Source organism: Oncorhynchus tshawytscha, linkage group LG28, assembly GCF_018296145.1.
Source record: "Oncorhynchus tshawytscha isolate Ot180627B linkage group LG28, Otsh_v2.0, whole genome shotgun sequence".
NCBI classification, from domain to species: Eukaryota; Metazoa; Chordata; class Actinopteri; order Salmoniformes; family Salmonidae; genus Oncorhynchus; species Oncorhynchus tshawytscha.
In genome coordinates, this window is record NC_056456.1 from 43,077,251 (window position 1) to 43,100,742 (window position 23,492).

The 23,492-nt window shown below is 43.5% G+C and overlaps 2 protein-coding genes across 2 annotated transcripts in view; one reads left to right on the forward strand and one right to left on the reverse strand.

The window, feature by feature from the left end:
• Window positions 1–5,131, forward strand: part of LOC112227274 (GIPC PDZ domain containing family, member 2) — a 47,960-nt gene extending 42,829 nt beyond the window's left edge. Inside the window, exons 3-6 of the mRNA XM_024392173.2 lie at window positions 1,970–2,150; window positions 2,536–2,648; window positions 2,751–2,832; window positions 3,637–5,131. Of these exons, the coding sequence (XP_024247941.2) occupies window positions 1,970–2,150; window positions 2,536–2,648; window positions 2,751–2,832; window positions 3,637–3,788 (528 nt within the window). The 3' untranslated portion in view covers window positions 3,789–5,131. The remainder of the gene's footprint in view (window positions 1–1,969; window positions 2,151–2,535; window positions 2,649–2,750; window positions 2,833–3,636) is intronic.
• A 1,012-nt stretch (window positions 5,132–6,143) lies between these two features.
• txndc12 (thioredoxin domain containing 12 (endoplasmic reticulum)) lies at window positions 6,144–23,030 on the reverse strand. The gene is made up of 7 exons (XM_024392175.2): window positions 22,873–23,030; window positions 11,794–11,854; window positions 11,495–11,547; window positions 11,335–11,408; window positions 8,292–8,361; window positions 7,237–7,320; window positions 6,144–7,131 (listed from the first exon to the last, which is right to left on the reverse strand). Exons 1-7 carry the CDS (start codon window positions 22,967–22,969, stop codon window positions 7,055–7,057), a joined length of 516 nt encoding a protein of 171 aa, XP_024247943.1. The 5' UTR covers window positions 22,970–23,030; the 3' UTR covers window positions 6,144–7,054.
• Window positions 23,031–23,492: the final 462 nt, after the last annotated feature.

Here is a 23,492-nt window from a genome sequence, read left to right on the forward strand (position 1 = left end):
TGCTGTTTGTTCTTTGTTATAGAGCCCAAAAGACTGGAGACGTGGTTTACCATACATCTCCATTTTGAATAGATAACTCTTTGTGTTGTTGTTTTAGTGTTTTTTTTTGTGGTTTCTTCCTCAATTAAATTGAGCTGATTTCTGACGTGCTGTTCCTTCTTTTTCCGTAGTGTATTTCTGTATTGTTTTAGTGATTCACCATAGAGAAGGTTTTCTGGGTCTCTGTTTTGGTTGGACAGGTTTCTCTATTTCTTTCTTAGATTTTCGCATTCTTCATCAAACCATTTCTCATTGTTGTTATTTTTCTTAGGTTTTCTGCTATAATATGTTAGCAATGTTAGGTCAAACATTTTGTTCAGGATTCCTACTGCTAAGTTTACACCTTCACTACTGCAGGGAAACATTTTGTCCAGGAAGTTGTCTAGGAGGGATTGGATTTGTTGTTGTCCAATTGTTTTTTCCCCAAATTTTTTTAATAGCATGTATTTTTTTTCCGGCTTCAATAACCCATGGTTGAGTATTGCTCTGTTACAAGTAGACTGTGATGTTGCTGTGATCTGATAGGGGTGTCAGTGGGCTGACTGTGAACACTCTGAGAGACTCTGAGGTCTGTGATAAAGTAGTCTACAGTACAACTGCCAAGAGATGAGTTGTAGGTGTACCTACCATGGGAGTCACCTCGAAGCCTACCGTTGACTATGTACTGACCTAGTGTCCGACAGAGCTGGCGCAGCGGTCTAAGGCACGGTCTCAGTGCAAGTGACGTCATCACAGTCCCTGGTTCGAATCCAGGCTGTGTTCCATAGGGCGGTGCACAATTTGGCTCAGCGTCATCCGGGTTTGGCAGGGGTAGGCCATCATTGTAAATAAGAATTTGTTCTTAACTGACTTGCCTGGTTAAATATATAAAAGTAGTAGTGACCTGTTTTTGTTGTGTGTAGGGGGGATATTTGGGAGGATATGCTGTCACCTCCAGGTAGATGTTTGTCCCCCTGTGTGCTGAGGGTGTCAGGTTCTTGTCCAGTTCTGGCATTTAGGTCTCCACAGACTAGTACATGTTCCTGGGCCTGGAAATGATTGATTTCCCCCTCCAGGATGGAGAAGCTGTCTTCATTAAAGTATGGGGATTCTAGTGGGGGGATATAGGTAGCACACATGAGGATATTTTTCTCTGTTGAGATAATTAACTTATTTATTTCTAACCAAATGTAAAATGCTCCTGTTTTGATTAATTGAATAGTGGGTTGTGTCTGCTTTATAGTCTCTTCCTTGTTTCATATCTGGTAGTTTGGTGGATGGGACTACCAGCTCTCTGTAACCTAGAGGGCAACCAGTGGCTCCATCTCCTCTATACCACCCACCTGGTAGTTTGGTGGATGGGACTACCAGCTCTCTGTAACCTAGAGGGCAACCAGTGGCTCCATCTCCTCTATACCACCCACCTGGTAGTTTGGTGGATGGGACTACCAGCTCTCTGTAACCTAGAGGGTAACCAGTGGGTCCATCTCCTCTATACCACCCACCTGGTAGTTTGGTGGATGGGAATACCAGCTCTCTGTAACCTAGAGGACAACCAGTGGGTCCATCTCCTCTATACCACCCACCTGGTAGTTTGGTGGCTGGGACTACCAGCTCTCTGTAACCTAGAGGGCAACCAGTGGGTCCATCTCCTCTATACCACCCACCTGGTAGTTTGGTGGATGGGACTACCAGCTCTCTGTAACCTAGAGGGCAACCAGTGGGTCCATCTCCTCTATACCACCCACCTGGTAGTTTGGTGGATGGGACTACCAGCTCTCTGTAACCTAGAGGGCAACCAGTGGGTCTGTCTCCTCTATACCATGTTTCTTATAGAATAACAATGTCTGTATTTCTGATTTATTTTGTGAAGTCCAAGTTCCTGCTCTTTAGGCCAAAGGCAGGTGACCTCTCTCTCTCTCTCACCCCTCTCTCCCGGTCCCCCCAACAGCGTATCAAGGAGGGCAGTGTGGTGGACAATGTGAAGGTGATCTCTGTTGGAGACCACATAGAGTGCATCAACGGGAAGAACATTGTGGGAACACGTCACTACGAGGTGGCTCGCATGCTGAAGGAGCTGCCTAAGGAGCAGAAGTTCACCCTCAAACTGGTGGAGCCGATGAAGGCCTTCGGTGAGTGGACAGGGGATGTTCAGTAACATTTCTAGAGATGTAAGCTACATTGGCGGCAAGTAGCCTAGTGGTTAGAGCGTTGAACTAGTAACCGAAAGGTTGCTAGATCGAATCCCTGACAAGGTAAAAATATGTTGTTCTGCCCCTGAACAAGGCAGTTTAACCCACTGTTCCCTGATTGGCTGTCATTGTAAATAAGAATGTGTTCTTAACTGACTTTCCAAGTTAAACAAAGATAAAATACAAATGATGAACTGTAGTAGTTGGACGTTGGTGAGGGCATGGACCTCAGGTAGAAGGGTCTTCAACTTTGTAGGCTTTTATTCTAGCCCAACAAGATGTTTAGATAAGTTGATCTGAAGCGTTTCATTTTGGTGCTGAACAGAGATGCTGGAGCCGAGGTCGAAGGGAGCCAAGCCGGCCAGTGAGAATAAGTTGGGGACAGGGAGAGGGACTCTGAGACTGCGCGCCAAAGGACCTGCTACCGTAGAGGAAGTGGTGAGTGTCTACTTAAGTCGTTTGGACGTCTGAATCCCGCTGTCGCGGGGGGGGGGTGGTCCTCTCTCTCTCTCTGGTACTCACACGGTTTCTCCTTTCCAGCCGACAGAGTTTGAGGAGAAAGCAGTGAAGAAGGTGGATGACTTACTGGAGAGCTACATGGGTATCAGAGATACAGAACTGGGTGAGTTGATAACCCTTTTAAATCCAGATTGGATTTCAGAAGCAGTGTAGGCATATCTAATTTACGTTAATGTCTAGACCGGAAAACGATCAGAATACACATTGGTTTACTTTAAACAGAAACATGTTGGTGTAACCCATGTGAAATGGCTAGCTAGTTAGCGGTGGTGTAACCCATGTGAAATGGCTAGCTAGTTAGCGGTGGTGTAACCCATGTGAAATGGCTAGCTAGTTAGCGGTGATGTAACCCATGTGAAATGGCTAGCTAGTTAGCGGTGATGTAACCCATGTGAAATGGCTAGCTAGTTAGCGGTGGTGTAACCCATGTGAAATGGCCAGCTAGTTAGCGGTGGTGTAACCCATGTGAAATGGCTAGCTAGTTAGCGGTGGTGTTGGTGTAACGGCTAGCTAGTTAGCGGTGGTGTTGGTGTAACCGATGTGAAATGGCCAGCTAGTTAGCGGTGGTGTTGGTGTAACCGATGTGAAATGGCCAGCTAGTTAGCGGTGGTGTTGGTGTAACCGATGTGAAATGGCCAGCTAGTTAGCGGTGGTGTTGGTGTAACCGATGTGAAATGGCTAGCTAGTTAGCGGTGGTGTTGGTGTAACCGATGTGAAATGGCCAGCTAGTTAGCGGTGGTGTTGGTGTAACCGATGTGAAATGGCTAGCTAGTTAGCGGCGGTGCGCGCTATTAGCGTTTCAAATCAGTGACGGAAGCTACACTGTTACATTGGTCATGAAGGCAGTTGTTCTAATCTGTGATAAATCCTCTCTACTCCTGCCCCCCCTCCCCCTCCCCTCCCCTAGCGGCGACCATGGTGGAGGTGGGTCGGGACAAGAAGAACCCTGATGAGTTTGCCATGGCTCTGGACGAGGCTCTCGGAGACTTTGCCTTCCCTGACGAGTTTGTGTTCGACGTCTGGGGCGCCATTGGAGATGCCAAACAGGGACGTCTTTAATGTTTTAACTGATTACCCAGATCACCAAGCCTGGTCCAAGACAGCACAAACATCTGGGACCAGGCTACCAACCCCTGTTCCAGTGGACAAATATCAGCCAGTAGAGAATGAGGGGTGGGAATTACCAGGGACCTCACGCATTGCGGTTCCATACTGTGATTTTATTCCAATTTGATGTTCCGAACATATTGCTCACTAAATGTCTGCTACAGAAGGACAAGCTAGAGAATGAGGAAATTAGTTTTAAATCAGTCTTGGAAATAAGTGGTCACTATGTTAAAAGATGGAGAACAAACTATAGGATGGAAAATACCAGAATTTTGGCACAGGTACATCCGTATAGCGCTAGCTAACACTACCTTTGAAAAGGAAAAGTCGATACTTAAAGAGTCAAAGTATCTACATAAAACGTTCCAAAATAATATTGTGATATGTAACTATCGATTTTATTCCCCTATTATTATTATTATTATTATTATTATTATTATATACACCCTCGAAGACAGAATCACTTATTGATCAGTCATGTCCCTCTCAACCTAGTTCTTTGGAATGCATCCCAAATGGTCACCCTATTCCCTTTATAGTGCACTACTTGGCACCCTATTCCCTTCATAGTGCACTACTTGGCACCCTATTCCCTACATAGTGCACTACTTGTCCTTTCCCACGGGAATCAGTTCTTCTAATAACTGGTGTGAATTGTAATGTACTAATGATCACATACTTACTGTTCATCGTGGCGTTTTATATTAGTCTTCTAATGTTGCTGTGGAGTTTTAAGCACCAGCAGATCCCCCATCAGAAACAGATGCTGTATGGTGTTCTTCATATGTTCCAACGCCTCACAGATGACTGTTTATTTAGAGCCTACAGAGAAATTAAATCGTTGTTTTTATTCTAGCTATGGAGGGTGAGGTCGGATCCCGACCCACCTTTCAGCTAACATTCCTTCACTTCGTGGCATTTTGTTTTGTACAGGCTGCTTAGTATATAATTATCTTATCATAAATACTTATGTTTATTTATTCGTTCAAATAAACGTTCATTTATTTTAAGCTGGAAAATGTTTTTTACAAATTTCAAGACAGACGATTGGAATTCGACAAATCTTGAAGTGTCACTTCCTGGTCAATTGCAATTCAAAATGTCTGACACTGTCGAAAGAAACCACTGTAGATTGAATTGAATCGACACACTGAATTTGAATAGTAATTCATTCTTACTATAGTATGTGTATTGAGTTGTTTTAGAGAGGTTTACTACTGAACACAGCTTCAGTGTTTTATGGAAATACTTAAGGGATCACTGTTAGACAAAAAAATAAAATGTACTATTCTCTAGCTGAGTGTTTTGTATTATTCATTAAGTACAGAGATATCATGTAGATTGAGCAGGAGGAGTTACATACATGTTTTCTGTGCGTGGCATGACTAAGGCCGTATCAGAGGTTAAACGTTACGGCGAGATTCAAATGGAAAGGCGATGTCGCAAACCACCTTTATTTCTAGTTCACGATCCAGATTGAATAGAGCCCAAAGTCGCTTTGGATAAAAGCATTCGCTAAATTGTCATTTCACACACGTCCTTATCCAGGGCGACTTGCACGAGCATTGAAGTCGTCATATTGGTGTAGACAAGTACTACATTAGCTTCCCCCAGAACATTCCACTCAGCACATTGCAGAACATTCCACTCAGCACATTGCAGAACATTCCACCCAGCACATTGCAGAACATTCCACCCAGCACATTGCAGAACATTCCACCCAGCACATTGCAGAACATTCCACCCAGCACATTGCAGAACATTCCACCCAGCACATTGCAGAACATTCCACCCAGCACATTGCAGAACATTCCACTCAGCACATTCCACCCAGCACATTGCAGAACATTCCACCCAGCACATTGCAGAACATTCCACCCAGCACATTCCACCCAGCACATTGCAGAACATTCCACTCAGCACATTGCAGAACATTCCACTCAGCACATTCCACATTCTGCACATTCCACTCTGCACATTGCAGAACATTCCACCCAGCACATTGCACATTCCACCCAGCACATTGCAGAACATTCCACCCAGCACATTGCAGAACATTCCACCCAGCACATTGCAGAACATTCCACCCAGCACATTGCAGAACATTCCACTCAGCACATTGCAGAACATTCCACTCAGCACATTCCATTCCACTCAGCACATTCCACTCTGCACATTCCACATTCCACTCAGCACATTGCAGAACATTCCACTCAGCACATTGCAGAACATTCCACTCAGCACATTCCACTCAGCACATTCCACTCTGCACATTGCAGCACATTCCACTCAGCACATTCCACTCTGCACATTCCACCCAGTAAACTTTATTAACACTTGGCTGTGTACATACATGTACAAAAAAATAAAAAAATACAGCATGACAAGACTTATCACATCTAGTGTTCCTTCTATTCTTCACAGAAAGCAGTTTGGTCTAGTCAGTCAGAATTATGAGCCGCTTGGGGGAGGGGGGTCCACAATCATTTTTAGCAATTGAACATTTTGCCCCAGATAAAATGGCTGGATTCAACATTATTGATATACTGCTTTGAAAAAAAAGGAGAGAGAATTCTAGGCCCCTTGTATACATTGACGGAGCGAGTGTTTCAAAAATGAACCGTTGGAAGCACGTTAAAGTTGAAAGAGAACTCTTACCTTCTGAAGTCTTGTGTGTGTTTTAAAATGCAGGACAGTTTATGGGTCCAGCTGTTCTGTTGATCAACTCCTACAGAGTTGTTATATGGCCCGTATTCAACCTCAAATTAAATGTCTATGTGGATGGATTAAATCAAAAAGTTTACCATTAAAAACAAGTTAGATGGAGAAACTAAACTTGTGCACCTGTGTGTCAGATGGACGGTTTGCTTTGGTTGACCAAGATGGGACTCCCATTCATTCACACTCTAGAGTACTGTACAGTTGAAACAACTAGTGTGTTGTGGTCTTACAGATTGTGAGGTACTGAAACAAATGTAAAAAAAAAAATGTTTTTTAAAGAGTTGGTTTCTGGACAGTAACTTTCAACCGGTTAAGGGTGAGGAGAGAAAGTGGAAGCATCAACCTAATGCACACTGATGGAAAGAGAGCCCTGAAATGTACATCTGCTCACTTGTGTTTAAAAAGCCTTCGGAGTGCAGTAAGCATGTGAGAGTGAGGTGAACGAGGACACTTCAGCTAGAACTCTGCAGCCTTCTCTCCCCACCTATCCTACCACCTTACAGCTCGTCTTCAATGTGGGTCCTGAAGGCATCTCCTGTCAACTTCTCCTGAGCTTGCTTCATAGCAGACACAACTACAGACACACACGGGGGAAAAGGAGCAGTCAGCAGATTGACCTAAGCAAGGAACCGCAATGATTCAACCATCATCATCCAAACCTATAATATGTGATTCTCACCTTGGTCTGCGTTGCTGTAAAAGTACTTGTAGTTCGGGTTTCCGTTTTTGTTGGTGATCTCAGGGTGGACTTTACCACTGGCGTCTATGGGGTAGAAAGGAACAGGAATGTAGACAGCGTAAAAATGATGGGGGTTGGGAGCACAGAAATGTATGAATAAAAAAAACCTACCATTTTAGTAGACTCTCAAAGAATAACTTATTATGTAGAGACCTAGGAGCAGTGTCCTGGGGATGTCTCCACCACCACGACTGTAGGGGTTCTCACCTAGCAACAGTATCCTGGGGATGTCTCCAGGACTGTAGGGGTTCTTACCTATCAACAGTATCCTGGGGATGTCTCCACCACCAGGACTGTAGGGGTTCTCACCAACAGTATCCTGGGGATGTCAACAGGACTATCCTGGGGGGATGTCTCCACCACCAGGACTGTAGGGGTTCTCACCTAGCAACAGTATCCTGGGGATGTCTCCACCACCAGGACTGTAGGGGTTCTCACCTAGCAACAGTATCCTGGGGATGTCTCCACCACCAGGACTGTAGGGGTTCTCACCTAGCAACAGTATCCTGGGGATGTCTCCACCACCAGGACTGTAGGGGTTCTCACCTATCAACAGTATCCTGGGGATGTCTCCACCACCAGGACTGTAGGGGTTCTCACCTATCAACAGTATCCTGGGGATGTCTCCACCACCAGGACTGTAGAGGTTCTTACCTATCAACAGTATCCTGGGGATGTCTCCACCACCAGGACTGTAGGGGTTCTTACCTAGGAACATTATCCTGGGGATGTCTCCAGGACTGTTGGGGTTCTTACCTAGGAACAGTATCCTGGGGATGTATCCACCATCAGGACTGTAGGTATCCTGGGGATGTCTCCACCACCAGGACTGTAGGGGTTCTTACCTAGGAACATTATCCTGGGGATGTCTCCAGGACTGTAGGGGTTCTTACCTATCAACAGTATCCTGGGGATGTCTCCACCACCAGGACTGTAGGGGTTCTTACCTAGGAACATTATCCTGGGGATGTCTCCAGGACTGTAGGGGTTCTTACCTAGGAACATTATCCTGGGGATGTATCCACCATCAGGACTATATGCCTCATCTTTAGGCTCCTCCTCATCCTAAGAACGTAACATTTAGTGTTAATTCATAATAGTAGTGACATAGGGACCTGTACTACAGCGTATTCAGACTACACCCACATTTCGTTACAGCCTTATTCTAAAATAGATTAAGTATTTTCTTCCCTCTCAATCTACACACAATACCCCATAATGACATCACAATACCCCATAATGACATCACAATACCATGAAAATATATTTTTCCCACTTTGTATTTTCTACCCCTTTTTCGTGATATCCAAATTGGTAGGTACAGTCTTGTCCCTTTGCTGCAACTCCCATACGGACTCGGGATAGGAGAAGGTTAACAGCCATGCGTCCTCCGAAACACGACCCTGCCAAGCCACACTGCTTCTTGACACGCTGCTCTCTTAACCCGGAAGCCAGCCGCACCAATGTGTCGGAGGAAACACCGTACACCTGGCGACCGTGTCAGCGTGCATTGCGCCCGGTCCGCCACAGGAGTCGCTAGAGCGCGATGGGACAAGGACATCCAGGCCGGCCTAACCGGACGATGCTGGGCCAATGTTGCGCCTCATGGGTCTCCCGGTCGGGGCCGGCTGCAACACAGCCTGGGATCGAACCCGGACCTGTAGTGACGCCTCAAGCACTGCCTTAAACCACTGCACCACTCGGGAGGCCTGAAATATCACATTTACATAAGTATTCAGACCCTTTACTCAGAACTTTGTTGAAGCACCTTTAGGAGTGATTACAGCCTCGAGTCTTCTTCGGTATGACGCTACAACCTTGGCACACCTGTATTTGGGGAGTTTCTCCCATTCTTCTCTGCAGATCCTCTCAAGCTCTGTCAAGTTGGATGGGGAGCGTCACTGCACAGCTATTTTCAGGTCTCTCCAGAGAAGTTCGATCAGGTTCAAGTCCGGGCTCTAGCTGGGCCACTCAATGACATTCAGAGACTTGTCCCGAAGCCACTCCTACTTTGTTTTGGCTGTGTGCTTAGGGTCGTTGTTCTGTTGGACGGTGTACCTTCGCCCCAGTCTGAGGTCCTGAGCAGGTTCTCGTCAAGGAGCTCTCTGTACTTTTCTCCGTTTATCTTTCCCACAAGCCTGACTAGTCTCCCAGTCCCTGCCACTGAAAAACATGCCCACAGCTTGATGCTGCCATCACCATGCTTCACCGTAGAGATGGTGCCTGGTTTCCTCCAGACATAACGCTTGGCATTCAGGCCAAAGAGTTCAATCTTGGTTGCATCAGGCCAGATATTCTTTTTCTCATGGTCTGAGAGTCTTTAGGTGCCTTTTGGCGAACTCAAAGCAGGCTGTCCTGTGCCTTTTACTGAATAATGGCTTCTGTCTGGCTACTCTACCATAAAGGCCTGATTGGTGGAGTGCTGCATCGGTGATTGTCCTTCTGGAACATTCTCCCATCTCCAGAGTGACCGTAGGGTTCTTGGTCACCTCCCTGACCAAGGCCCTTCTCCCCCGATTGCTCAGTTTGGTGGGTTGGCCAGCTCTAGGGTTTGTGTGGTTCCAAACTTCTCCCATTTAAGAATTATGGAGGCCATTGTGTTCTTCAGGACCTTCAATGCTGCAGAAATGTACCCTTCCCCAGATCTGTGCCTTGACACAATCCTGTCTCGGAGCCCTACGGACAACTCCTTCGACCTCATGGCTTGGTTTTTGCTCTGACATGCACTGTCAACTGTGGGACCTTATATAGACAGGTGTGTGCCTTTCCAAATCATGTCCAATCAATTGAATTTACCACAGGTGGACTCCAATCAAGTTGTAGAAACATCTCAAGGATGATCAATGGAAACAGGATGCACCTGAACTCAATTTCAAGTTTCATAGCAAAGGGTCTGAATACTTACGTAAATAAGGTATGTTAATTTTTTATACGTTTTAAAACATTTCTAAAAACCTGTTTTTGCTTTGTCATTGGGATACTGTGTGCAGATTGAAAAGGAAAAATAATAATTTAATACATAAGGCATTAACGTAACAAAATGTGAAAAAAGTCAAGGGGTCTGAATACTTTCTGAATGCACTGTATATGTGGTTACTTTATAACACAACGTAAATTTTAGCACCCCTTTAGGTAGAAAATATTTTATTTGGCCTTTAGCCCATAGAAACACAAAGAATAACATTCATAAATGGCAACGACAAAAGAAGTTTAAAAAAAATGTATCGATTGGAATAAGCTTTTGAAGTGTCTGTCCTATATCTAGGAGAAATAAGAAAGCTCAGGAAATATATATACATTTTTGGGACATATTTAACCCCTCATTTTTGGTGGCACAATACTACCTTCATACTTCCATTTGTTTATAGGGGTTTACCTTCAGATGAGTCTCGTGACACTTGTGGGGATCGTAGAGCAAAACGGAGAACAACATGGTGTTTGTTTATAGGGGTTTACCTTCAGATGAGTCTCGTGACACTTGTGGGGATCGTAGAGCAAAACGGAGAACAACATGGTGTTTGTTTATAGGGGTTTACCTTCAGATGAGTCTCGTGACACTTGTGGGGATCGTAGAGCAAAACGGAGAACAACATGGTGTTTGTTTATAGGGGTTTACCTTCAGATGAGTCTCGTGACACTTGTGGGGATCGTAGAGCAAAACGGAGAACAACATGGTGTTTGTTTATAGGGGTTTACCTTCAGATGAGTCTCGTGACACTTGTGGGGATCGTAGAGCAAAACGGAGAACAACATGGTGTTTGTTTATAGGGGTTTACCTTCAGATGAGTCTCGTGACACTTGTGGGGATCGTAGAGCAAAACGGAGAACAACATGGTGTTTGCAAGAGTCGTAAGATATTTTTTTGGGGGGGGGGTCTCGTCGTCTGACAAACTCGGCTCTAACTCTGCCACCTTTCAACGCAGGTGTGGAAGGCGGATTGGGATGCAGCCCATGCAGCAATAAAAAACCTCTCTAGCTTAAACTGACAGATTTTGATGGGTATTTTTTAAATTTTGTTACACAGTCCATTATCCTCACCTCCAGGTTGACCATGACAAAGTTGTGAGCCAGCTCAGAGATCTCCTTGGATTCGGCGAACTTGGGCTTCAGAGCTGGAGGCAGAAAACTGAACGTGATGATGGCTTCATTGTGCAAAGTAAATGTAAATCAGGTTATTATAAAAGAGGAAGGTCTTTACCTTTGCAGGCTCCACACCAGGTCTTGTGAATGATAACCATCAGTGGTAGACCACTGTGAAGAGAATAAAAGTCATCGTGTTTAAAGTACTGGCCACAAAACTCCCCCAATGGTTCCATACAATTGACATCTATCTTGTAAGAGAGGCGGGATATATTCATTAGATCGGGACAAGGGGCAAAACATTTCTATAAACTTTAGAGTCAAAAACAAGGTTGCTTCCATTTTTGGTTCCTAGTGAACACAACCCCATTAACTCTTCCAGAGAAGTGTTTATATCAGGGGGTTACATATCCTCACCTGGCCTCTGCCTCCTTCTTCCCATCGTCCAGACTCCTCCAGTGGATGTTGTCTCCGAACCCTGGGAGGAGAATCACATTCGATAGTGTCAAGTTATTGTGTCAGGCTGTCGGCTGTTTACGTAACTGGTTAACTAGGACATGGTTCTTTTATCTTCGCTGAAAGATTGAGGGGATCATTGCTGGGAACTGCACACAGTGAATCTCGCATGCTTTGTTCCCGGTAACTTGATTTTACTATGCTGATAATATGACTGCAGGTTGGTTTGTGTACTATGAACATTGTAGCCAAACTAACTAGGTCTCAGAAAAAGATTCAATTTAAAAATTATACTTTGTCGATATAGATGCATGGTGAAATTAGAGAGTGCCTGACCTCACTAATGCTCGTGGCTGAATGGAAGCAAGTCCCCACAACAAGTCGAAAGCCTTCCCAGAAGAGTGGAGGCTGTTATAGCAGCAATGTTCCAACATCTAGTGGAAAGTCTTCCCAGAAGAGTGGAGGCTGTTATAGCAGCAATGTTCCAACATCTAGTGGAAAGCCTTCCCAGAAGAGTGGAGGCTGTTATAGCAGCAATGTTCCAACATCTAGTGGAAAGCCTTCCCAGAAGAATGGAGGCTGTTATAGCAGCAATGTTCCAACATCTAGTGGAAAGCCTTCCTAGAAGAGTGGAGGCTGTTATAGCAGCAATGTTCCAACATCTAGTGGAAAGCCTTCCCAGAAGAGTGGAGGCTGTTATAGCAGCAATGTTCCAACATCTAGTGGAAAGCCTTCCCAGAAGAGTGGAGGCTGTTATAGCAGCAAAGGGGGGCGACCAACTCCATATTAATACCCATGATTTTGGAATGAGACATTGGACATTGAAGACAACGAGAGAAGGATGTAGACCATTTGAGGCCAATGAACAGAAGAGAAGCAGGCGAGACTCCAACCTGACTGCTGGAAGCACAAGAGAAATAACTGGGTGAGTAGAGGACACACAGCCTCTTGCATGGTGTTTGTTTCAATACTTGACCCTTTGAACTTTCGCAAACATGAATCCCTACTGTCTCCCTTACAGGTTTCACAGGGGAACTATGAGGCACAGACACAGGAGAGAGGCATGAGGCAGATGACAGGAGAGAAGAGGTGGTGTTGGCCAGGAGATGAAGACCCTGAGCCGAGGACACACACGTTAGAGCCAGCCCCCAGTCCTGAGCTAAGGACACACACACGTTAGAGCCAGCCCCCACTCCTGACCCGAGGACACACACGTTAGAGCCAGCCCCCAGTCCTGACCCCAGGACACACACACGTTAGAGCCAGCCCCCACTCCTGACCCGAGGACACACACGTTAGAGCCAGCCCCCAGTCCTGACCCCAGGACACACACACATTAGAGCCAGCCCCCACTCCTGACCCCAGGACATACACGTTAGAGCCAGCCCCCACTCCTGACCCCAGGACACACACACACACACACGTTAGAGCCAGACCCCAGGACACACACACGTTAGAGCCAGCTACACCCTTCCTGTGGCATTATATGCTTGCTTTCTATCAAAATACAGAATCATGTAAGAAAGAAATATATATACACACACACACACAGTGCTTGAATATTATATATTTTTATGACTGACTTCATTTGAACCTTTGCAAAGAATATTAATTCATTTCAGGTCATTTCATAAGTTATAGCTTGAAAAACATCAAACTCTAGTGCAGGAATGGTGAAAACTGTCTGAAAACTTAGAGGGGATTTTAAAAATGCCTATATTTGTATAAGTCAGTCTATTACCGCTGAAATACCTTTGAACTTGGAGAGGGGCTGTGAGGGAGCGATATGTGCTTCTAACCAGGACTCTTGCTCTATTCTAAAATGGACACCTACCCTCTAGGACCTTAAAGTAGATATTATCTAGACCAATCACAGTCACCTCTTAAATTACTGGCACCCTTGATAAAGCAGTGGTTAATTGACCACAAAATCAACAAGTCATCCGTCTCCTGACTTTATCCCCATTTCAGACCAGTGGTTTGAATACAAGAGGGGATATCAAGGATCTGGACAGATCGTCTATAGAGGAATAGTCTAAGATCCCTCCCAAGGTGTTCTCCAACCTCAGAAAATATTTTAGAAAAAGCTGTCCTGCTATCATCGCATGGGGAGGGTGCCAGAGTGTTGAAAACGGGAGACAATCCTTTTCATTTATATCTTTTTGATATAGAAAAATATATATCTTTCTCTGAGAAAGGTACAGATGACAGTTGGGATTCCAATTGAGGTGGTTTAAAATCCCGCTATAGATGGACAAGCACAGTACAGCACCACATTGTGTGTGTGCGCAAGTAAAGAGCAAAATGTATTTATTTTTATTTTATTTAACCAGGTAGACCAGTTGAGAACACCTTTATTTAACCAGGTAGGCTAGTTGAGAACACCTTTATTTAACCAGGTAGGCTAGTTGAGAACACCTTTATTTAACCAGGTAGGCCAGTTGAGAACACCTTTATTTAACCAGGTAGGCTAGTTGAGAACACCTTTATTTAACCAGGTAGGCCAGTTGAGAACACCTTTATTTAACCAGGTAGGCCAGTTGAGAACACCTTTATTTAACCAGGTAGGCCAGTTGAGAACACCTTTATTTAACCAGGTAGGCTAGTTGAGAACACCTTTATTTAACCAGGTAGGCCAGTTGAGAACACCTTTATTTAACCAGGTAGGCCAGTTGAGAACACCTTTATTTAACCAGGTAGGCCAGTTGAGAACACCTTTATTTAACCAGGTAGGCTAGTTGAGAACACCTTTATTTGACCAGGTAGGCCAGTTGAGAACACCTTTTATTTAACCAGGTAGGCTAGTTGAGAACACCTTTATTTGACCAGGTAGGCCAGTTGAGAACACCTTTATTTAACCAGGTAGGCTAGTTGAGAACACCTTTATTTAACCAGGTAGGCTAGTTGAGAACACCTTTATTTAACCAGGTAGGCCAGTTGAGAACACCTTTATTTAACCAGGTAGGCTAGTTGAGAACACCTTTATTTAACCAGGTAGGCCAGTTGAGAACACCTTTATTTAACCAGGTTGGCCAGTTGAGAACACCTTTATTTAACCAGGTAGGCCAGTTGAGAACACCTTTATTTAACCAGGTAGGCTAGTTGAGAACACCTTTATTTAACCAGGTAGGCCAGTTGAGAACACCTTTATTTAACCAGGTAGGCTAGTTGAGAACACCTTTATTTAACCAGGTAGGCCAGTTGAGAACAAGTTCTCATTTGCAACTGCGACCTGACCAAGATAAAGCAAAGCAGTACGACACATACAACAACACAGAGTTACACATGGAGTAAACAAAACAGTCAATAATACAGTAGAACAAAAGAAAACAAAAAGTCTATATACAGTGAGTGCAAATGAGGTAAGTTAAGGAAATAAATAGGCCATGGTGGTGAAGTAATTACAATATAGCAATTAAACACTGGAATGGTAGATCGGCAGAAGATGAATGTGCAGGTAGAGATACTGGGGAGCAAAGGAGCAAGATAAATACCAGTATGGGGATGAGGTAGGTAGATAGGTGGGCTGTTTACAGATGGGCTGTGTACAGGTGCAGTGATCTGTAAACTGCTCTGACAGCTGGTGCTTAAAGCTAGTGAGCGAGATATGAGTCTCCAGCTTCAAAGATTTTTGCAATTCGTTCCAGTCATTGGCAGCAGAGAACTGGAAGGAAAGACGACCAAAGGAGGAATTGGCTTTGGGGGTGACCATTGAGATATACCTGCTGGAGCACGTGCTACAAGTGGTTGCTGCTATGGTGATCAGTGAGCTGAGATAAGGCGGGGCTTTACCTAGCAGAGACTTGTAGATGACCTGTAGCCAGTGGGTTTGGCGACGAGTATGAAGCGAGGGCCAACCAACGAGAGCGTACAGGTCGCAATGGTGGGTAGTATATGGGGCTTTGGTGACAAAACAGATGGCACTGTGATAGACTGCATGAAGAAGATAAATGAAGAGTCACTAGCGACTGACAGAATACCATCTCCAATTCACACCTTATAAACATGACTACAACATGACTGATGACTTAACTTCTTGGATATAGGGGGCGCTATTTTAATTTTTAGATTAAAAACATTCCCGTTTTAAACAAGATATTTTGTCACGAAAAGATGCTCGACTATGCATATAATTGACAGCTTTGGAAAGAAAACACTGACGTTTCCAAAACTGCAAAGATATTGTCTGTGAGTGCCACAGAACTCATGTTACAGAAGAAAAAAAAAAGATAAAAATCCAATCAGGAAGTGCCGCATTTTTTAAAACCGCCTCATGGCAATGACTCCTTATTTGTCTGTGGAGGAGCTAGGAGTCAGCTTACGTTTTACACGTTTTCCCCAAGGTGTCTGCAGCATTGTGACATATTTGTAGGCATATCATTGAAAGATAAGAGACTACATCTACCAGGTGGTCGCTTGGTGTCCTCCGTTCCAATTATTGCGTAATCTCCAGCTGCAGTATTTTTCCGTTTGCTTCTGATGAGAAGCCAACTGCCACCACTGATAGATTATCGAATAGATATGTGAAAAACACCTTGAGGATTGATTCTAAACAACGTGTTTCTGTCGATATTATGGAGTTAATTTGAAAAAAAGTTAGGCGTTGTAAGTGACTGCATTTTACGGTATTTTTCTTAGCCAAACGTGATGAACAAAACTGAGCTTTTTCGTCTACACAAATAATATTTTGGGGAAAAATTAACATTTGCTATCTAACTAAGAGTCTCGTCATTGAAAACATCCGAAGTTCTTCAAAGGTAAATGATTTTATTTGAATGCTTTTCTTGTTTTTGTGAAAATGTTGCCTGCTGAATGCTAGGCTTAATGCTATGCTAGGCTATCCTCTTACACAAATGCTTGTGTAGCTTTGGTTGAAAAGCATATTTTGAAAATCTGAGATGACAGCGTTGTTAACAAAAGGCTAAGCTTGTGAGCCAATATTTATTTCATTTCATGAATAGTTAACGTTGCGTTATGGTAATGAGCTTGAGGCTATGATTACGCTCCCGGATACGGGATTGCTCGACGCTAGAGGTTAATGCCATACAGGACCATTCAGGGCAATACAACGCGACTGACTTAATGCCATTCAGGGCAATACAACGCGACTGACTTAATGCCATTCAGGGTAATACAACGCGACTGACTTAATGCCATTCAGGGCAATACAACGCGACTGACTTAATGCCATTCAGGGCAATACAACGCGACTGACTTAATGCCATTCAGGGCAATACAACGCGACTGACTTAATGCCATTCAGGGCAATACAACGCGACTGACTTAATGCCATTCAGGGCAATACAACGCGACTGACTTAATGCCATTCAGGGCAATTGACTTAATGCCATTCAGGGCAATACAACGCGACTGACTTAATGCCATTCAGGGCAATACAACGCGACTGACTTAATGCCATTTAATGCCATTCAGGGCAATACAACGCGACTGACTTAATGCCATTCAGGGCAATACAACGCGACTGACTGACTTAATGCCATTCAGGGCAATACAACGGACTTAATGCCATTCAGGGCAATACAACGCGACTGACTTAATGCCATTCAGGGCAATACAACCATTCAGGGCAATACAACGCGTCTGACTTAATGCCATTCAGGGCAATACAACGCGACTGACTTAATGCCATTCAGGGCAATACAACGCGACTGACTTAATGCCATTCAGGGCAATACAACGCGACTGACTTAATGCCATTCAGGGCAATACAACGCGACTGACTTAATGCCATTCATGGCCATTCAGGGCAATATGAGGTTTCTGTGTTTTACACTATAGCCATTACCATATATATCATTGAATATTATCTGCTGTTGGCTTGTGTGGATGTATGTATGTGTTATGCAACATAGCTGACTTGACACATTGTTAATTAATTAAAAGTTTCAAGGCCATGGGCCTTTCTCATGATGGAAAAGTAGCATGAAGACAGGAACTCTTCAATGAGTTGGGAGGGGGCACATTCAGAGCGGGTGTTGCGAGAACAAGCGGTCTTTTGTTAGATAACAGGAGCCAGGTGTGAGATAACGGTTTGGAGCATGAGCGCATGGATGTTCTTCACAGCAACAGTTACATCTATCAACAGAAGCGCCAAGAGGCGGGGCCCCGCCTGAGCGCCTGCAATAGGCTGAGCGAGTTTAAACCACGCCCAGTCTCTACTGTGATAGGCCAACAGACGGGTTGGAACTGTCTATCACAGTATAAAGAATACTGTTTACATACATCTTGTCAGTTCTCTGGTTTGCCCTGCGAGGTGGGACAGAGAGCCCGTATATACGAAAGTTGCATTTACCACTTATTGCTTAGCTATTAAAATAATACATAGTATACAATCGGTGACTCATTGTCATATTTATCCTGATACCAGATTTGAATTGACGCAACTCTAACAGTAATACAACGTGACTGACTTAATGCTATACAGGACCATTCAGCACAAAACCTGTACTACAAACCACAGCACCGTCATCTTCAGTACAGGGCTACAACAGCATAACGAACTGGAATACCTCTAAACCACAGCACCGTCATCTTCAGTACAGGGCTACAACAGCATAACGAACTGGAATACCACTAAACCACAGCACCGTCATCTTCAGTACAGGGCTACAACAGCATAAAACTGGAATACTACAAACCACAGCACCGTCATCTTCAGTACAGGGCTACAACAGCATAACGAACTGGAATACCTCTAAACCACAGCACCGTCATCTTCAGTACAGGGCTACAACAGCATAACGAACTGGAATACCTCTAAACCACAGCACCGTCATCTTCAGTACAGGGCTACAACGAACTGGAATACCTCTAAACAGTTAAACACAATGTAATACCCATAGAATTATGTACCATACACTTCTACAATTGGAGTGTAGAGCAAGATTCCGTCCGTCGTCTGGCCCGCTCCAACTTCGCTCCAGTAACGCTCACTTCACCAGTTCATGTCATGCATTTGTAGTCTACTTGTGCGCTACTAATAGCCCCCTTAAGTTCGCTAAATATTTTCATAAATAAACTGATTTTTAAAAACACACACAGGTGCTAAATCAAGGTGACTTACAAAGACAAGGACAAATAGCAAGAGGGTGATGTCGTGTCCATTAGAGGTCGACCGATTAATCTGAATGCCTGATTAAATAGGGCAGATTTCAAGTTTTCATAACAATAGGAAATAGATATTTTTGGGCGCCGATTTGCTGATTTTTATTTTATACCTTTATTTAACTAGGCAAGTCAGTTAAGAACACATTCTTATTTTCAATGACGGCCTGGGAACAGTGGGTTAACTGCCTCGTTCAGGGGCAGAACGACAGATGTTCACCTTGTCAGCTCGGGGGATCCAATCTTGCAACCTTACAGTTAACGAGTCCAACGCAATAACGACCTGCCTCTCTCTCGTTGCACTCCACAAGGAGACTGCCTGTTACGCGAATGCAGTAAGCCAAGGTAAGTTGCTAGCTAGCATTAAACTTATCTTATAAAAAACAATCAATCATAATCACTAGTTAACTACACATGGTTGATTAAATACTAGATATTATCTAGCGTGTCCTGAGTTGCATATAATCTGACTGAGCATACAAGTATCTAAGTATCTGACTGAGCGGTGGTAGGCAGAAGCAGGCGCGTAAACATTCATTCAAACAGCACGTTCGTGCGTTTTGCCAGCAGCTCGTCGTTGTGCGTCAAGCATTGCACTGTTTATGACTTCAAGCCTATCAACTCCCGAGATGAGGCTGGTGTAACCGAAGTGAAATGGCTAGCTAGTTAGCGCGCGCTAATAGCGTTTCAAACGTCACTCGCTCTGAGACTTGGAGTAGTTGTTCCCCTTGCTCTGCATGTGCAACGCTGCTTCGAAGGTGGCTGTTGTGTTCCTGGTTCAAGCCCAGGTAGGGGCGAGGAGAGGGGCGGAAGCTATACTGTTACACTGGCAATACTAAAGTGCCCATAAGAACATCCAATAGTCAAAGGTTAATGAAATACAAATGGTATAGAGGGAAATAGTCCTATAATAACTACAACCTAACACTTCATACCTGGGAATATTGAAGACTCATGTTAAAAGGAACCACCAGCTTTCATATGTTCTCATGTTCTGAGCAAGGAACTGAAACGTTAGCTTTCTTACATGGCACATATTGCACTTTTACTTTCTTCTCCAACATTTGTTTTTGCATTATTTAAACCAAATTGAACATGTTTCATTATTTACTTGAGGCTAAATTGATTTTATGTATTATATTAAGTTAAAATAAATAAAATAGACCGATTAATCGGTATCGGCGTTGAAAAATCATAATCGGTCGACCTCTAGTGTCCACACTACATCGCAAGAGAGGGTGATGTCGTGTCCACAACTAAAATAACCATTGTTGAATCTGAAAAGACACTGAACACATGATGGTGTACTTCCTACATGCACATGCTAACAGAAAGGAACGAGGTGGGTATATAAAACTAAGTGTGTCATTGTAGCAAAGTATTTATAAACCTTAAAAAAATCAGATATCTTAAAACGTTTATTTCATTTTCCGTTCTATTATCTATACAATATGGTATAATTGATTTTGGCCCAATGGGCCTGGCATATTTCCACATTCAAGGAGCTTTTCTTTTTTGATTGAGTCATTTTGCCTAAAAACCTTTAGGCCTACCTACAGAAGAATTTTTAAAAATAACTCTGCATCTCTGCCCAGCCTGACAAGCGTGGCCAAAAGTGTGTTTAGCATCCCCAGTGGGTCTAGTCAGGAGAGGATGCTCTACCATCCCATGAGCCTTAAGGCACAAACTGACCAAACTCGTGTTTATAAAAATGAATTAAAATGGAGCACTAAATTACATTGAGTTTAATTTATCAGTGAAATCACAGCCATATGCCAATCATAATAGCCTTGAAATATGTTTCTTTCGTGGCTTATCCTCACCAGACATCAACCAGCTGAGAGCATTCTGTGTTTCCAGTTCCCGCCAATATCAGTAACTTAAATGCACAGCCATTGTAGAGGAGTGGGACAACATTCCCAGGCCAAGGTTGGGGGGGGTCCCGAGTGGCGCAGAGGTCTAAGGCACTGCATCTCAGTGGTAGAGGCATCACTACAGACCCTGGTTCAGCGGTCTAAGGCACTGCATCTCAGTGCTAGAGGAGTCACTACAGACCCTGGTTCAGAGGTCTAAGGCACTGCATCTCAGTGCTAGAGGAGTCACTACAGACCCTGGTTCAGCGGTCTAAGGTACTGCATCTCAGTGGTAGAGGCATCATTACAGACCCTGGTTCAGTGGTCTAAGGCACTGCATCTCAGTGCTAGAGGAGTCACTACAGACCCTGGTTCAGCGGTCTAAGGTACTGCATCTCAGTGGTAGAGGCATCACTACAGACCCTGGTTCAGTGGTCTAAGGCACTGCATCTCAGTGCTAGAGGCATCACTACAGACCCTGGTTTGATTCCAAGCTGTATCACAACCACTCGTGATTGGGAGTCCCATACATAGGGCGTCGCACAATTGGCCCAGCGTCATCCGGGTTTGGCCGGGGTAGGCAGTCATTGTAAATAAGAATTTGTTCTTAACTGACTTGCCGAGTTAAATAGGGTTACGCTTCCCACCCACTGCCATGATCTTCATGTCACGGTGCTTGTTTATGGAAAACAGACAGAGAGTGGACTACTTGTGTTAATAAGCCAATATTGCGTCTCCTAACACCTGTGTGTAAACGGAAGACTGACACCACAAACGTGTTGTCACTGAAAAATACTGTATTAAAAATGAGTTTCAAAACAGTGTATATTTAGCATTTGTGAAATTATTTTGATGTGATATGGACAAAGTAGAGAGCTTTATGTTTTTAGAGCCGTAACGTAATTGGGAATCGATTCACGTTTAGAAATGAGTATTTGCCTCGAAACGCAACAGGTAAGATCCTTGGACTATAAGCCGTAACATTAGGATCCTTCAGTCCATTATTGGGCTAGCCACATACAGTCTGATTAATCAGGCTGTAATAACCAATTCATTGATATATACAGCCCGAAAGTAAAATTATGTATATGTTCATTACAAGCCATAATGTTAAATAAAATTACATTTTAAAAACATACTCTACCAGTTGTCTTTGCGGTGTGTCCAACTACTTAAAACTTATTTTTTGAATATCCTCCCCTGATTCCAAATATAACATTGTCATGGCATGCTTGGTTCAATAGCTATTGATGAGAGAATATTGTATATAATACTAACTTTACCAAGGTGCCTAACCAAATCATATACAGTACCTCCCTACCAGCTCTCTAAAAGGTCAGGTAAATATATTCCTGTGGATATTTTATGTCAAATTTCGAGCAGCTGAAGGATAAACAGTACAGACAACTGGTAGAGTAAATTTGTATGTAATCTTATTCAACATTCTGGCTTGTTAGGAACATTTACACGATTTTGCAGGCATTAGCCTGTATACCAATTCATTGTTTCAATTTTCGAAGTCACGTGAAATGCGGTTCTTGGGGCTTTAAACCCAATAACAATGTAATACTAAAAATAAATGTTTATTACTACAGCATGATTAATCAGATTACCACCACACCCAATGAGACATGGGTGAGGTTTGTTTGCAATATACAGGTAGCCTACGGGCGAGACAGTGTGTCGTCGACAACACAAAGCTGATAAAGCTTTAAAGTTAGATAACTCAAACTGGGTTGTTACTATTTACCACAGCCACAAAGTCTGAATTGGCTCTATCGTCCAAAAATTCCTGTAAACACAAATTCGTTTTGGTCTTAATTTAAGATAGAATTTGGCATAAGCTTAGCAGTGTGGTTAAGGTTTGGTTCAAAATTACATTTTAGTTGGATACATGTTCAATATAGGCGGAGTTTAGACATAAGTATGACTTTGTGGATGTGGTAACTAGTGACGACCCTCAAACAGCTAGCAAGCAAACATCTTGTTAGCATGACCTGATGATTGTTACAATAACGTTAGTTTTCAGAGCTGCCACCGAAGCTACATTTGACTGTCTTACCTCTCGCATTCGCCTCAGCTGCAACCTTCTGAATATGAGACAGAGAAAATAAAACATAAGAGGACAACAAAGCGATGTTGACAAGAGGGGACTGCATATTTGTAGCTGTGTCGGCCTTTCTTCCAACAAACTAAGAGCGCGCACGGTGAAATAAACCGGAAGTGATGTTCGGTTGGATAGGAAAAAGGGTTTCCACCAGTTACCATAGCAACAAAATCTAAATTGGCTATAAAAATATATATATTTTGTTTAGCATTTTGGCTTTTAAGGTTAGGGTTGGACATAAAGTCAACCGTTTGGTTGTTAGGATTCGGTTTAAAATAATATTTTAATTGTAAAAAAAAAAAAAAATAGGCGGGTTTATGACTTTGTGGCTGTGTTAACTAGTGACGAACAGGAAAAAGTGAAGTGGAGCGGTTCGAACTTCAAAATACAAGTCCTCGTTTCTTCTTTGTACAGTCTGCAGTGCCTTCAGAAAGTATTAATTCACCTTGTCTTAGTCCAAAAATGTTTGTGTTATAGTCTAAATTCAAAACGGATTCAATAGATTTTTTTTCTCACCCGTCTACACACAATAACCCACAATGTTCAGGACAAAAAAGACTCCAGTCACCCAAGTC